The sequence below is a fragment of the Monodon monoceros genome, unplaced genomic scaffold, assembly GCF_005190385.1.
Source record: "Monodon monoceros isolate NGI ecotype Baffin Bay Population unplaced genomic scaffold, NGI_Narwhal_1 Super_Scaffold_5, whole genome shotgun sequence".
Taxonomy (NCBI): domain Eukaryota; kingdom Metazoa; phylum Chordata; class Mammalia; order Artiodactyla; family Monodontidae; genus Monodon; species Monodon monoceros.
In genome coordinates, this window is record NW_021703782.1 from 69,875,076 (window position 1) to 69,889,935 (window position 14,860).

At 42.9% G+C, this 14,860-nt stretch overlaps 1 protein-coding gene across 6 annotated transcripts in view; it reads left to right on the forward strand.

Moving 5' to 3' along the window:
* PCSK5 (proprotein convertase subtilisin/kexin type 5) overlaps positions 1-14,860 on the forward strand; it is a 449,309-nt gene that overhangs the window by 410,908 nt on the left and 23,541 nt on the right. For all 6 annotated transcript variants that reach the window (XM_029202698.1, XM_029202699.1, XM_029202700.1 and 3 more), the window contains 4 exons: positions 982-1,065; positions 2,531-2,726; positions 11,289-11,506; positions 12,569-12,805. In XM_029202698.1, coding sequence (XP_029058531.1) covers positions 982-1,065; positions 2,531-2,726; positions 11,289-11,506; positions 12,569-12,805 — 735 coding nt within the window. The remainder of the gene's footprint in view (positions 1-981; positions 1,066-2,530; positions 2,727-11,288; positions 11,507-12,568; positions 12,806-14,860) is intronic.

Below are 14,860 nucleotides of genomic sequence, written 5' to 3' on the forward strand. Positions count from 1 at the left end.
GGGGGGGGGGGGGGGGGGGGGAGGGAGGGAAGGGGAATGGTAAGATGCCAACAATAACAATTAACTGAACTTCAGGGTCATTCATATGACACATTCTGAGCTAGAACTTCTTTTTCTAATTTTCCCCCGTGTGAGTCATGCTGATTCCTAGGCAATTGCTGAAATTTAGTCAAGATCTCTATGTATATTGATTGGGTGATGTTATTGAGGCTGTTATGTATGTCTGCACAACTGCCCAGTGGAGTTGCTGCCTTCCTGGAAAATACTGCCCAGCAAATGGTCGTGCCGGAAGAGAGGGGAAACAGCTCGCATGTTTCCCAGCTTAATGGCATGTTAACCTGGAATGGCCTGCCCACCACCTGACGAGCCAGAAAGCTCTCGGGTGCCTCTGCTATACTGATGTTTAACATTGGGGACAAATTTAAGAGGAGATCAATTTAGGCTGCATCCCACAGTGGCTACTCTGAAGAACACAGAGACCCAAACATTGACCAACTGTGAAATCTGGTTCCAAAGAACAACATCAAAAAAGCACAGTGAATTCTCAGTTATCATCTTGGAGTGAAGAGAAGTGGTCATCTAAGAATCCTGGGGAAATAAGTGATTACTTTTGACGCAAAAACTCCTGCATGCGTACACACAACCACACATTCCCTTACCCCACACATTTTTTAAATATGAAAGAAGTAAAATTTGTTAATTCAGATATCCCCTTAGTATTTAAGGCTACCCTGTCTTACTAGGATAGTCTGCAAAGAAAGTCTTGATAATCAATTGTCAATGACAGAGTAAGAAAAAAATAAAATAAATGAAGTCCACATGGTAGGCAGTGTGTGGTGCAAAGATTTAGCCAATGTCAACCTGAAGGGATGCTATTTGGGGTGAAAAGGGAAGTGAGATTACCTATGAGATCTTTCCCAACACTGCAGGGCTCTGAGCCTGTTCAAAAGAGACAGACTTCTTGTTTCTTTCCCTACACAGACCTCTTGGGAAGATACCAGCCTTGTCATTCTTCTTGCAAAACCTGCCATGGATCTGCAACCCTGTGCACTTCATGTCCAAAAGGTGAGTGTTGCGTGCGACAGAAGGAAGCAGTGGCAAAGCCAATTTGCTGTAACTCATGTACATCAGCATCTCTGTGTAAGGGGTTTGCAGGACTTGAACTAGTCCCATCACATGTTGCTATCACAGTAGCTACGCTGGAGAAACACAGGGACCTAAACACTGACCTATAATAAAAACTGGCTTTCAAGGGACCAGAACATAAAAGAAAAGAAATGTTTCTTTTCCAAAAGCACGATGAAGTTAGTGATTGATTTGGCCACAGAGTTTGTTAGGGTCTCTGGGTGTCTGACCTTTCTAGAGGTTCCATTGTTATTTTAAAGTGCATTAGCTGAAACAAGAGAATTAAGGTGGAGAATCTAGGTGGGGATAGAGAGTCTACCTGCTATTTTTCTTCATTTTTAGTACTGAATTTAGGGGAGGAAAAAAAAAAGCACAACATAACAGCTCAACAAATTAATTGCTTCATCATCTATAAAAACACATCAGAAATAAGTTCCCTGAATTAGGGGGACAGTTTATTAACATGGTACGTTAGGAATTAAGAATTTAAGAATCACTATTAAAGTGATCATTATGTTGAAATGTGCAACGTTAATAGTGAGATGAGACACAAAAACAACAGAACTTAAAATGACAGGTATGCCATGATCCTACTCCTACAGTATATAGAAGTCAACACACAAAAATTGATGGAGTTTTCTTGGAATTTTGGAGTTCAGGGTGATTTTTAAATTGCTTTCTTTAAAAATAATGTTATCTTATTTTTTTTCCATTAAAACTAAATAGATGGACTGTCCACTAAAGGTGGAGTTGGGTGGAAGGGTTGCTACTATGTTAGTGTCCTAACAGGATAGGCTTTGGGAAGCAGAATAGACTCCATCAAGATGTGCGTGTATAACTGCCTCACACCAGGAAGGTCTTAATAGACAAAGTTCTTAAGACAAAGGTCTCAATAGATGGACCACCTGGGCAATGGGAAGCCCCATGGTGACCCGTAGCAGTATCAATAGGAAAGTCAAAGAAACAAGCCTGTTGTCAATTTCCTTTCTAGAGCTTTAACTCATCTTGGAGGACTTAGCATCACTAATAGATATTTTGGTAATCTTGATATAAGTGTTCCCGATACTCAGGTCTTTGGAGCAGTTAAAAAAGCTGTCAGGGACTTCCCTGGTGGCGCAGTGGTTGAGAGTCCACCTGCCGATGCAGGGGGCGCGGGTTCGTGCCCTGGTCCGGGAGGATCCCACATGCCGCGGAGCGGCTGGGCCCGTGAGCCATGGGCGCTAAGCCTGCGCATCCGGAGCCTGTGCTCCACAATGGGGGAGGCCACAACAGTGAGAGGCCCGTGTACCGCCAAAAAAAAAGAAAACAAAAGCTGTCAGGAACGTCAGTTCTTTGCGTGGATGCATGTGCTGTTCGATTAGACACACAATGACCGTCTGACCTGCCTTCTTCCCTGGGTTTCTAGGCACATATCTGTTGGCTCAGACCTGCGTCCCATCCTGTCCCCAAGGCATGTGGCCCTCAGTGAGAAGCGGCAGCTGTGAGAACTGTACAGAGGACTGTGCCTCTTGCTCTGGAGCCAATCTTTGCAAAAAGTGCCAAACGCAGCCAGACCACCCCCTCTTCCTCCATCAAGGCAGGTGCTACACCAGGTGCCCTGAGTAAGTTTTCCTCTTCCTTTCGCTTGCTACTTGTGTTCGTTCTCCTGCAGTACTTTGGGGGCAATTCCTTCCCATTCACCAAAGACCTCTTCTCTTCCTTGGTTAGAGCACCTACATCTGCCTCCCTTCTCGACTGTCTGACATCACTGTCAACCACAGCAGCCCTTTCCGTAAGGCCAGATGCACGCTTCTCCCTTGTGACCATGAGATGTATAGATTTTTACCTTTATGAAAACATGTTTATTTTTCACCTTGTATTTATGACCAAACAGTTGTCAGGTTTTGTGTTTTTTTTTTCCATCACAAAAGTGAGGCTGTGATAGGCTGTGGAACACACAGACCTCTTCTTCATGTCGAAAGTGAGGTATGAATCACAGATAATAAATAAAGAGTAATACCTGCCTAGTTACTGGTTGGTTCCTCATGGCTTCCTTGGTCCCCTGGTTTACAATTCCTTTACTCTTCCTATCAATGGTCCTGCCTCCAGGATTTACCTAAATGGGAAGTGGGAATAGCAAATGGAAAAGTTCATCAGGAAAATTTCAGCGACAAGCAGCAGAAATGTCAAAGAGTGGGACAGAAAATATGGGGTGTATGAATGCATACAATAAAAAGTTTGGAAATCTAGTATGGGTCATTTCAGTGGCCAACGCTTCATTAGAAACCCACAATCTTTCCATTTTGCCCTTGTACCTTCCTCAGCTTGTCCTCCCCCGAGCCCACGTTGTCTGTCCATCCCCAACTGCACCACCCCATACTGCAACAACCTGAGACAGAAAAGGGTGCCTTTCTCCTTGTTTATCTCTTTTTAAGAGGAAAGAAAACTCCCTCAGACTTCCCTTCACGTCTCATCAGCCAGAATGCATCACTAACATCTTCCTAAACTGATCGCTGGCAAGGAGAATGGAAACGTAAGGATTGATGTAGGTTGAACAAGATTTGCCCCTGAACACCCACAAAAATCACAACACCGACAGCCAGGAAGAGTGGAGAGAGGGAGGCAAGAAATGAGTTTGGGGAAGCAGCCTACAACATCTGAAGGAACTAGAAATTTTATTTGCCCGCTGTTTAAAAGAACATGATAAAAACAACACCTATTTTCTAGTGACCTGTTGGTATCTGTTACTGAGATTGATCCTGTTGGGTACATATATAAGTCATGGTACTGACACTCAAAAAGTATCCAATCTGGGCTTCCCTGGTGGCGCAGTGGTTGAGAATCTGCCTGCCAATGTAGGAGACACGGGTTCGAGCCCTGGTCTGGGAAGATCCCACCTGCCACGGAGCAACTGGGCCCGTGAGCCACAGCTACTGAGCCTGTGCGTCTGGAGCCTGTGCTCCGCAACAAGAGAGGCCGCGATAGTAAGAGGCCCGCGCACCGCGATGAAGAGTGGCCCCCACTTGCCACAACTAGAGAAAGCCCTGGCACAGAAACGAAGACCCAACACAGCCATAAATAAATAAATAAATAATTTTTTTAAAAAAAGCATCCATTCTAGTGTAGAAGCCGAATGTATCCAATTCAATTCTACAGATACATGTTTAGTACCTACTGGGTGTAAGAATTGATATTGGAAGCTAAGATCAAGTGAAGGAAGTCTGAGCTTACAACAGGCTTACAGTCCAGTCGGGAAGGTTACATCCATCAATGTCATACTTCTCAGGTCCTTAATACACAAAGGGCTAAAAGTTTCCAAGGAAGAAGAAACCATTTAAAAACAACTACTTACTGAGAGCTTGCAATATCTAGGCACTGCACTAAGGGTTTCAAATGCACCCTTCTATTCATCCTAACAAGAATCTTCTTATCCAGATACAGTCGACCCTTGAACAACACAGGTTTGAACTGTGAGGTTCCACTTACACGCAGATGTTTTTTTTCAGTAAATACGGTACTATACAATCCATGGTTGATTGAATCCACAGATGCAGAACCATGGATATAAAGGGCCAACTATGGGAATTGAGCATCCATGGATTTTGGTATTCATGTCTGGTCCTGGAACCAATCTCCTGCAGTTACTGAGGGACACTGTATCATTATTTCCCCCCATTTTACGGGTGAGGAAAGGGGTAGCATGCCCAATATCACACTGCTAACACATGGCATGGTCAGGATTCCAACCCAAATCTCTGTAGCACTGAAGTTCATGTGCTTAACCATTGCACTATACCACATTTTCATCCAACTGGGGTTTCTTTTTTCTTTCTTTATAACAGCTTTATTGACATAGAATTCACATAACACACCATTCACCCACATAAAGTGTACAATGCAATGGTTTTTAGTATAGTCAGAGAGTTGTGAAACCATCACCACAATTGATTTTAAAATACTTCCATCACCCTCCAGAGAAAACCCTATACCCTTTTAGCAGTTACTCTCAATTTCCCACAGCCCTAAGCAACCCCTAATTTACTTTCTGTCTCTATAGATTTGCCTATTCTTGAACATTTTATATAAATAATACAGAATGTGACCTTTTGTGACTGACTTCTTTTATTCAGCATAATATTTTCAAGGTTCCTCCCCAGTTGGGTATTTGAGAAGAGGCTTAATGGTGAAAGGGTCAGGGTAAGAGAACCCAGCACAGCAGGGAGAAAGGAGTATGAGGGGAGACTGAGCCAGGGAACACCCAGCTCTCTTTCCCCAGCCACCATGCTTCAGCCTCAGCAAAGTTAGCAAAGATATTCTACAACAAAGGTGAATGTCAGAAATCTACTTACCAAAGTCAATCATTGCTTCCTTATTAAGCTTTGTCACGGTGGGACTGAACTGGTTGTCATTACCATCACCTTACTTATCTAATCATTACCACCATTTTCCTACTATCTCTTGGATTCTTCAAATGTTCCAGGAATTGAAAATGCATTAAAGTGAGGCAGAAAGAGATGCATTTTGCTTTCATCCAATTAGTTGACCATTCCACACTTTTTTTCTCCAAATCTGGGTTGAGCCACTCAGATTTGGAGGAATAAAAAGAAGCAATGGGACCATATGCAGATACATGGCAGCCAAAATATTTTCTTTTTTTTTTTTTTTTTTAAGCAATAGGGAAGCTACTAACATGCCCTGAAAATCCTGCAGACTATGGAATCACAAGTATGTGCTTTCCTGTCTTAAATAGGGTGGTCTTATTACTGTGGAGTCCTCCATCTTTATGTTTACAAAACAACAGGGGAGATAAAGTCTGAGGAACATATAATACCCAGCTTGGCTTGGCAGCTTTGTTTCTCTTTCTGCAAAATTGCCCTTTGGGTGCGATCCATCCTAAAATAGCAATAAGATTTATAACAGAAACACAACCTGCAAAAAAATGATATCCAGGTATTCAGAATTATTTATAAATCGGCATTAGTGGCCGATTTACTGCTTTTTCAAATATGGTATATGTTCATCAAATTTAAAAGTTCGAGAGGTAACATACATCATTACAGTAATTGTTTAAAAGGTAATGCAAAACTTAAAGTGTGCCCAAATCCACCACATACGAACAGATTTGAAGCTCTGGTGGAAGAAAAAATGGTCTTCCTTTAAGCGTTGGCTGTCACTGTCTTAGGTGTTTGTAAAATATACATAAAGTTCCAGAACCACACAGCTTTTGAATTACATATATTTATCTGGACCGAAAGACTTCAACGTAAAGTACTTCGAATTTAACAGTTTAATACATGTGGCCATTTCTTCTCAAAAAAAAAATTGTCTTCTTAAATAAAAATAACAGTGAAATAAAGTATTAACTAAAAAGTCTTGTGAGTGCAGGGAGTAGACAGGAAGACTAATTACTGGCCAGATCTATGCGGAGAAGGCTGCTTTCAGCAAAGTGGCTCTCTGAAAAACACCTTCTCATGTTGCCTTCTAGCTGCCTCCCATCTGACAAGTTTCTGAGATTCCTGTATTTTTGAATTAGTAGTCATCTTCAACAGCTTTGTTTTCTTTTTTTGCTTGAATCTATTCCTTTCATTGCAGCATCTTCTCCGACATCCACTGACTCCCTTATGAGAAGAATCTGAGAAAGCTTTCTTCATGCTGCATTTCTTCAAATTCTGTACTAGAATTGCTCACCTTAAGTGCCCAGCAACTATTCCGCAGAGACCTTGACCAGGCCTAGCACTGAAATTTCCCCAGAAGCCAGGTGATATCACATAGCCCAAAGCCCCCAGCCACTAAACACAGGTTGGTCTTTCCTGCATGGCCAATCCCCACCCTAAAACTACAGACTATGACTGGTCCCACCCTGCGTTATTTTGTTAGCATAAATTCTAAGGTGGTCAGAGGAGCATATAACATTCCTACCACTTGGTGAATTCCAAGAATTTAGAAGTTAGCTAGGGAGAAAGGCTAGACCTCTCTTTGGAGGAGGCCAAATCCCTTGCTACACACAAAGAAATAATGAATCTACCAAATTCTCATTCAGGTAGATGGGATATGTTTAAGAATGCACTAAATTTCCTTGATTTCAAATTTCTCAAATTCAATCAAACTCTTGATGAGCATATAATACATTTCTATCCACTGTCTTGTTAAATGCAATTTTAAGAGATTGACTTGTTGGACAAAGTAGTAGTACTGTCTTTGTTCTTCAAGTGTTCTCCATCATGGTCCAAAGAAAAACTAAGGATACTAATGAGTAAGGAAGCCTGGCCTTACTTTTCATCTGGACACTATTTAGTTACCCCTCTTCTACCTACACTTCTTTCTTCTCCAATTTTTCTACTCAAAACTACATTAGAAATGTGACTCTTGTTCACCCCTGTCCTATTTCTTCCTGACACATTCAGTACATTTTTGTTTACTGAATTAATATAAGAAATTAGTGACTGAAAGAATGATTAAATGGATGTGAATGAGTTAGCTGATTAATTAATGAAAACATCAACTAAAGATGCTATATAAGAAGGTTCTTTTATTGGCTTTAGGATGCAAAGAGGACTGTAGTAAATTGAGTTACTTGCTGCAATTCTTCACCCTTCCTTGTGTCTATGCCCTCTGCCTGTAATGTTGTGGCACTCTCCATGAGTAGCAGAATGGACTTCCCTGACCCTTGACTTTGGTCTGGGTAATTTGGTTTGCTTTAGCCAATGGCATGTTACCAGAAGAGAATCAGAGGCTTAAAATGAAATGTGCTTGCCTGTGTTGACCTGATGAACAGACTGTCAGGTATTTCTCCAGCAATGATGGGTTTATTTGGGATCAGCAGAGAACTGCAATTCAAGGTCTGTAAACATGGTGAGCCACATGCAAGTTCCTGCACAGCAAAGGAAGGAGAACAATTTTATAGAGAGGCAAAGAAGTTGGGAGGGCTTAGTAAACAAAGAGTTTGTGGCTTTTCATTGGCTGAGTCCTTGCCAGGAAAGAAAAGGAGACTTTCTTCTTCCTCTCCGACTTTGCTATTGTCACAGGGTGTGAGAACTCCCCTTCTGGTCTCCCAACTGTATTTAATTGAGGCTTCTCGTTATTTTTTTTTTACATTTTCCCCTTTTGATCAAGATCACTGATCAAGAATCAGGTTTTCTAATTTCAGCAGCTTTTTGTCCCTCAACGTCAGGAAGGACTTTTCCTGGGTGTAATGTCCCATGTCAGAGGGAAACTGTACAGATTGGAAACCTAGTAAGGTCACATTCAAGTAACAAGGAGTGGCAGGAGGGAGAAATCTCCAGCACTTTTTATCTACAGTCCATATGTTATGAAGATCATAGATATTGGAGTTCATTTGAAGATGTCATCATCAAAGGTTTGGCAACGACTTCCAACAGGTCTAGTCCAGATATCTTGGGAAAGTCATCTCATCAGATGTCATCTGTTGCAATTCTGGGAAATCTTTACTTTCAGGTCACCAGATGATGTGCCGGTCAAATCAGAGTTCAGTGCTTTCTTTATGTGTGTCCAGTGAATCCAAGAGTCTGTTCCTTGGAGTGTGGCAGCACAAGAGTTGGTTAGCAGTATGTAATAGGGACCTTTCCAGCAAGGTTAAGGAGAGTTCTTCTGGAGGTATCTTTTCCAAGAGATGAAATATCCAGTTTGCAAGGTATGATGCTTAAGGTCTTCATCTCCCATGGCCATACTGTAAAAAGATTGCTCTACTAAAGCATGTTTACTTTTAATAGAAGCAGTTAGGCCTTTGCAATATTGGTATAAGTACCTCTCCTTTTATTGGTTGAGGGTCAAAATAACTAGAAGCCAAGTTCATTGGGCATCCTGTGACTATCTCAAATGGTGAGAGTTTATGAATTCCAAAAGGAGTGGATATGAGATTTAGAAGTACCAATGGCAATGCTTGTGGCCAAGGTATTTGGAGGGCCTCTACAAATTTTTCCTACTGAGTCTTAATAATGCCATTAGTGTGTTTTACTAAACCAGAGAGTTGAGGGTGGTAAGCACAGTGAAAGTGTTGTAAAACTGGCCAAACAGTACAGACTTATCTAAGTACCTGATCAATAAAATAGGTTCTTCAATCACAATGAACTTCAAGAGGAGTTCCAGGCAGGGAACACGCTTTCCAAAGGATTTAGCCACAGAGGAGGCAGTAGCCTGTCTACAAGGGAAAGCTTCAGTCCAGAGTGAAAACATACAGACCGTGACTAAAACATATTTACATCCATTAGACAGAGGAAGTTTATGTAATCCATTTGCCAGACCTCAAGTGGTCCATCAGGCAGTTTAAAATGTCAGGAAACAGTATGAAGAGGCTTCCCTGGGCTGTAGTTTGGACAAGTGGGAGAAATGAGGTAAATACTTTTTGTTGCCTTGTTAATGTTTCCCCACCAGTACTGATTCATGAAGGCTATCATTTTGTCATAGACTGAAGGGTTTTTTTTGGGTTTTTTTTTTTGCGGTACGCGGGCCTCTCACCGTTGTGGCCTCTCCCGTTGCGGAGCACAGGCTCCGGATGCGCAGGCTCAGCGGCCATGGCTCACGGGCCCAGCCACTCTGCGGCATGTGGGATCTTCCTGGACCGGGGCACGAACCCGTGTCCCCTGCATCGGCAGGCGGACTCTCAACCACTGCGCCAACGGGGAAGCCCTAGACTGAAGGTTTAATGCATGTACAGTGGTGGGGAGTGGGAATTTCACAGTCTCCAGTAGGACTGGCTTGTTATATGGTCCAAACTAGAGCTTTCTCTTTTTAATCAAACCAACAACTACTGAATTTCCAAATTTTTTTTTCCTTTTCTGAGGCCAACTGTTGGGCCTCTCTAGCCATTTTTTCTAAATTATCACTTGGGGAAATGATATTATAAAATATCACTTGGCTGCTATTTGACCCTTTAAGGGCATCATTCCTTGCAAAAGTATCAACAGGATGGTTTCCCCTAGCTTGTAGTCTTGACTTCCAGAGTCAAACTACAAGCCCCAGAATCTTAATAGCTAAAGTGACAGGTAAAAGTATTGTATCCACTGATTCCTGAACATAGGGGCCATTTAAAATTTTATTTCTACCTTGCTTCTACAACATTCCAAAACCATGCGTTATTCTGAAAGCATATCTCCTATCAGTATAAATATTGGCAGTTTTGTCCTTAGCTAAAGTACAAGCCTGTGTAAGAGCATATGATTCAGCCTGCTGGGGTGAAGTAGCCATAGGTAAAGATGCTGCTTCAACAACATCAAAAGGAGTTGTAATAACATACCCAGCACAATATTTACTATTGTCACCTTGTTAAATAAGACCATCAGTGAACAAGATGTCAGTGTTATCAAATGGAATTTCCTGTAGATCATTATAAGGAATCAGGAGGCGGTCCGTCAGCATTAACCAATGGTGGGGTATTTCATCAGCGATGGAAGGAAGAAAAGTAGCCGGGTTAAGGTTATTATAACATAAAAGAGTTATGTGAGGAGCAGTTAACAAAAAAGACTTCATAGGAAGTCTTTGTCTGGCTGAGAAATGTTGAACGTGATGAGAATTCAGGAGAGCTTCTACTTCATGAGAAGCAAAAATGGTTAAAGGGGATTCCACAACAATTTTCTCGGTGGCCTTAACAAGAAGGGTAGTGGCTGTAATGGGTCTAAGGCAAGAGGGGTATCCCTATGCCACAGGGTCCAGTTGCTGGCTATAATACTCTATGGGTCACAGGTGGTCCTCGTGTTTTAAATGATTACTCCAAGGGTATTCCCTTCCTTTTCATATACAAAAATTGTATAGGTCATTAAACCTTTTGATCCTCTTAAAAATATTTTTATCTGTTAAATTTTAAACTGTTTTAAAATTAAAAACATACTAAATTGAATAAAAAGCATTTTCTATTCTAACATAAGTCCCTAACAAAAAAGGAAAAACAAATGAAGATTAGGAGATAAAACAAAATCAGAAGATAACTAAACTATATACAAATTAAAAGTTGTTTTCAAACATACAAAATTCACAAGAATAATACCTATGCCTTTCATTTTATTTTTCCAAACTTGATTTTTACCACACTTCCCCAGGAATTCTGATGGATTCATTTTGGTCAACAATAGCCATGATCCTCCTGTTTTCAGTCCTAATTCTCAGCTGCCAGGTGTGAATCACTGCCCTAGTTGGAAAGCTTCTCCAGTGGCTCCCTCTTCTCCCCACAGGGGCTTCTATGCAGAAGATGGCGCTTGTGAACGCTGTAGCCCTTCCTGCAGAACATGTGAAGGGAATGCCACCAACTGCCACTCGTGTGAAAGAGGCCTCGTCCTGGACCACGGGGTGTGCCGGGAAACCTGCCCCGAGAGGCACGTGGCCGTGGAGGGGGTGTGCAAGCACTGTCCAGAGATGTGTCAGGACTGTATCCATGAGAAAATATGCAAAGGTACCTGGGAGCCTCACAGGGGAGAGTGTAGGGACCCACTATCTGAGGGTGGGTTGTCCAAGGAGAACTGGAGGAGCCAGTCTCCCTACCTTTACTGAAATTGACCTCCATGGGTGTCGTTGAGGAGACTGAGGGTGACATAATGCCTTTCCATGATGGAGTCTGCAAATTAAGATAGACAAGAGCCCCTTTTTTGCACGATTTCTCCCACACATGTACTGGGCAGTTAGGGTGTGGTACGCACCATCCCAGGTGCTAGAGATACAGAAAAGAACCCAAAGTCTCTGCCTCTTTGAACACAAAATCTCATAGGAGAGACTGATATTAATAAAACACAGAGGTGGCTGGAGAATTTCAACTGTTATAAAAGATACAAAAGAAAATTTCAGGCCACTATAAGACTCTGAGAGTAGCACTCTGGCTAGGATTTTTTTTTCCCTGAAATTATCTCCTAAGAAAGGCTAATTTCCTCTCCAGGACAAGACAGACTCATTTAACTGGCTCTGTCCAATCCAAAGGACTCTCTTGGTGTAACCTAAGAGTTTTCTGGAATTCCTCCCCAAATAAGAGGATAGGCACAAATAAAATAAATATACAATGCATTCTTCATACTGATTAACCATGTATATTTCATTGGTTTACCCTATCAGTGAATGAAAAATTAACTGATCCATGAATTCCTAAACTGCATTTTGTATTAAATAGAGCCTGAGGTGCTCAATACAATTTTAAAAATCTGTTAATACTTTGCGGGTTTTCGAACAACACGTCCAGCATCTCCATGACCCATCTGCCGTAGCACTACAAGTTTTTGCAATTGAAGGGGCAGATCATCTCAGGATGTGAACCCAGCACCATCTAATTGGGCCACCATATGTGGTCTCCCCTCCCTAGGCAGGGCTTGTGAGACAAGGACAGGCCCTGGGAAGGTGGGAGTGGGGCAAATGTACACTGGGGTCAAATGAGTCAAAGAGATGGGCGATGGGCTAGCCCACTGCAGAATGAATAAATTCCTTTCTGCTGCTCCCCTGGGGGTAACTTGCTGCTTCCCTCTGCCCACAGAGTGCATGCCTGAGTCCTTCCTGTACAAGGATACGTGCCACCAGTCCTGTCCCAGCCACTTCTACGCAGATGCACAGCACTGTGTTCCCTGCCATGAAGACTGTCTGGAGTGCAGTGGTCCCTCAATGGACGACTGTGACCTCTGTGCTGAGGCGTCCTTGGTTCTCTACGATGGGCAGTGTTTGGAGGAGTGTCCAGAAGGAACTTACTTTGAAAAAGAGACTAAGGTTTGCAAAGGTAAAGACTTCCGGGTACATGGCCGAGCACCACATCCCAGGGAACCTACTTGGGATGATGTGTTTCTTCTAAGTAGGTTCTGGGGTTTGTGCAGTTCCATCCCAGTCCCAGAGCTGTGGTGTCAGCTCTTTCCCTCCTCCTTAAGGAAGCATATTTTGAATCTGCTCTAGTTTATGATTTATTTTAAATGAATCATTCCTTAGCTTTGATGATATAACTTATTAGCAATGAATCACGTTGACCCTCCTCACAACGGTAGCTGATCAAAAAGGATTCTCATGTGAAGATTTACAACAGAGATGATGAGCCTTTAAAAGTCACCCAAAATGGAAATTTTTTCTTAAAATTTTAATCCATTATAGGTTTATAGCAGCATAATGAAAGCTGTGCCATAGAGGGTTTTCTCCAAGCCTCTTGTCTCCCTAAAGCCACCCTCGTCTTCGTCACCTGCAGCCACTCCTGCCCGGGGTCTCCTATTCCATGTCGCATTTGGCATTTCAATCCCTACACATTCAAGAAAGGACCTGTTATTATTTATGCTTCCTTATGTTTTAAGTGGGCGTGAATTCTTTGCTTCTTATCAGTTGTCAGGGAAAAGAAAAATTAATTAAATATAAATTGCCCATCACTAGAGGAATTCTCAAGCAAGTGAGAGAAGCATTCTTAGGGAAAGGACTTTCCTTTTTTTTTTTTTTTTTTTGCGGTACACGGGCCTCTCACAGCTGTGGCCTCTCCCATTGCGGAGCACAGGCTCTGGACGCACAGGCTCAGCGGCCATGGCTCACGGGCCCAGCCGCTCCACGGCATGTGGGATCCTCCCAGACCGGGACGTGAACCCGTTTTCCCTGCATCGGCAGGCGGACTCTCAACCACTGCGCCACCAGGGAAGCCCAGGACTTTCCTTTCCCCCCCAGTTTTATTGAGATATAATTGACATATAGCATTGTATAAGTTTAGAACGTACACTGTGACGATTTAATATATGTATGTATTTTGAAATGATGACCACAGTAAGGTCAGTTGACACTGACCTTAGTTACCTTTTTTCTTCTTCTTTGGTAAGAACATTTAAGCTCTATTCCCTCAGCAACTTTCAAGTATACAATACAATATTGTTAACTACGATCACAGGATTCACTCCAACAAGGCAGCCAGTGGTAGTTTAGCCCCTTATGCTGCCACCAAGCAAACACGAGATAGATATCCAGAGGCAGCCCCCTAACCACAGTGAGAGCTTGAGCGTGAACTCACGTGGCAGGAGAAACCTTGGGCCACCCACATCCTAGAACGTACTCAGGGAAATGTTTTTGGTCAAACGTGAAGATGCAGTGCGCTCCTACAGCCTTTCTGCTCTAGCCTTACAATCTGCATATAACTTTTTGTGTCTTATGTAAAGCACTACTTAGTGTCAATGTCCCACTTGACTGTGTGAAAGAACATGGACTTAAAGATGGGCGGCTGTGCCTGTGTAGCGGAGGGGGTGGGAGTGAACATGTGAGGAGGCTGCAAACCTGTGGGTCAGTTTCCATGAGACGTATAAAGCCTCAGCCAAAGGCCTGCAAGGCCATCTTGCCTGTACTAGGGCAGGAACCGAGGATCGACTTTTGGCCTTTCTGTGATGTTCCATGGTAAAAGTAATCTGCCATATAGAGAACTTTACAAATTCACAGTACATTTACTTAGTTTACCTGGTTTAATTTTCTCATTGAGAAAGGCCTCTGGTCCTCATCTCTGGTTGCCCATGAGAACCACCCAGGGAGCTTTAAAAAACACAGATGCCCGGGCTACCCTGGTGGCGCAGTGGTTGAGAGTCTGCCTGCCGATGCAGGGGACACGGGTTCGTGCCCCGGTCCGGGAGGATCCCACATGCCGCCGAGCAGCTGGGCCCGTGAGCCATGGCCGCTGAGCCTGCGCGTCCGGAGCCTGTGCTCTGCAACGGGAGAGGCCACAACAGTGAGAGGCCTGTGTACAGCAAAAAAAAAAAAAACACAGATGCCCGAGCTCAGGCCAGCTCAGCTGTTGGGAACTAACCTGAGGTCTCTCCCTGCAATGCTG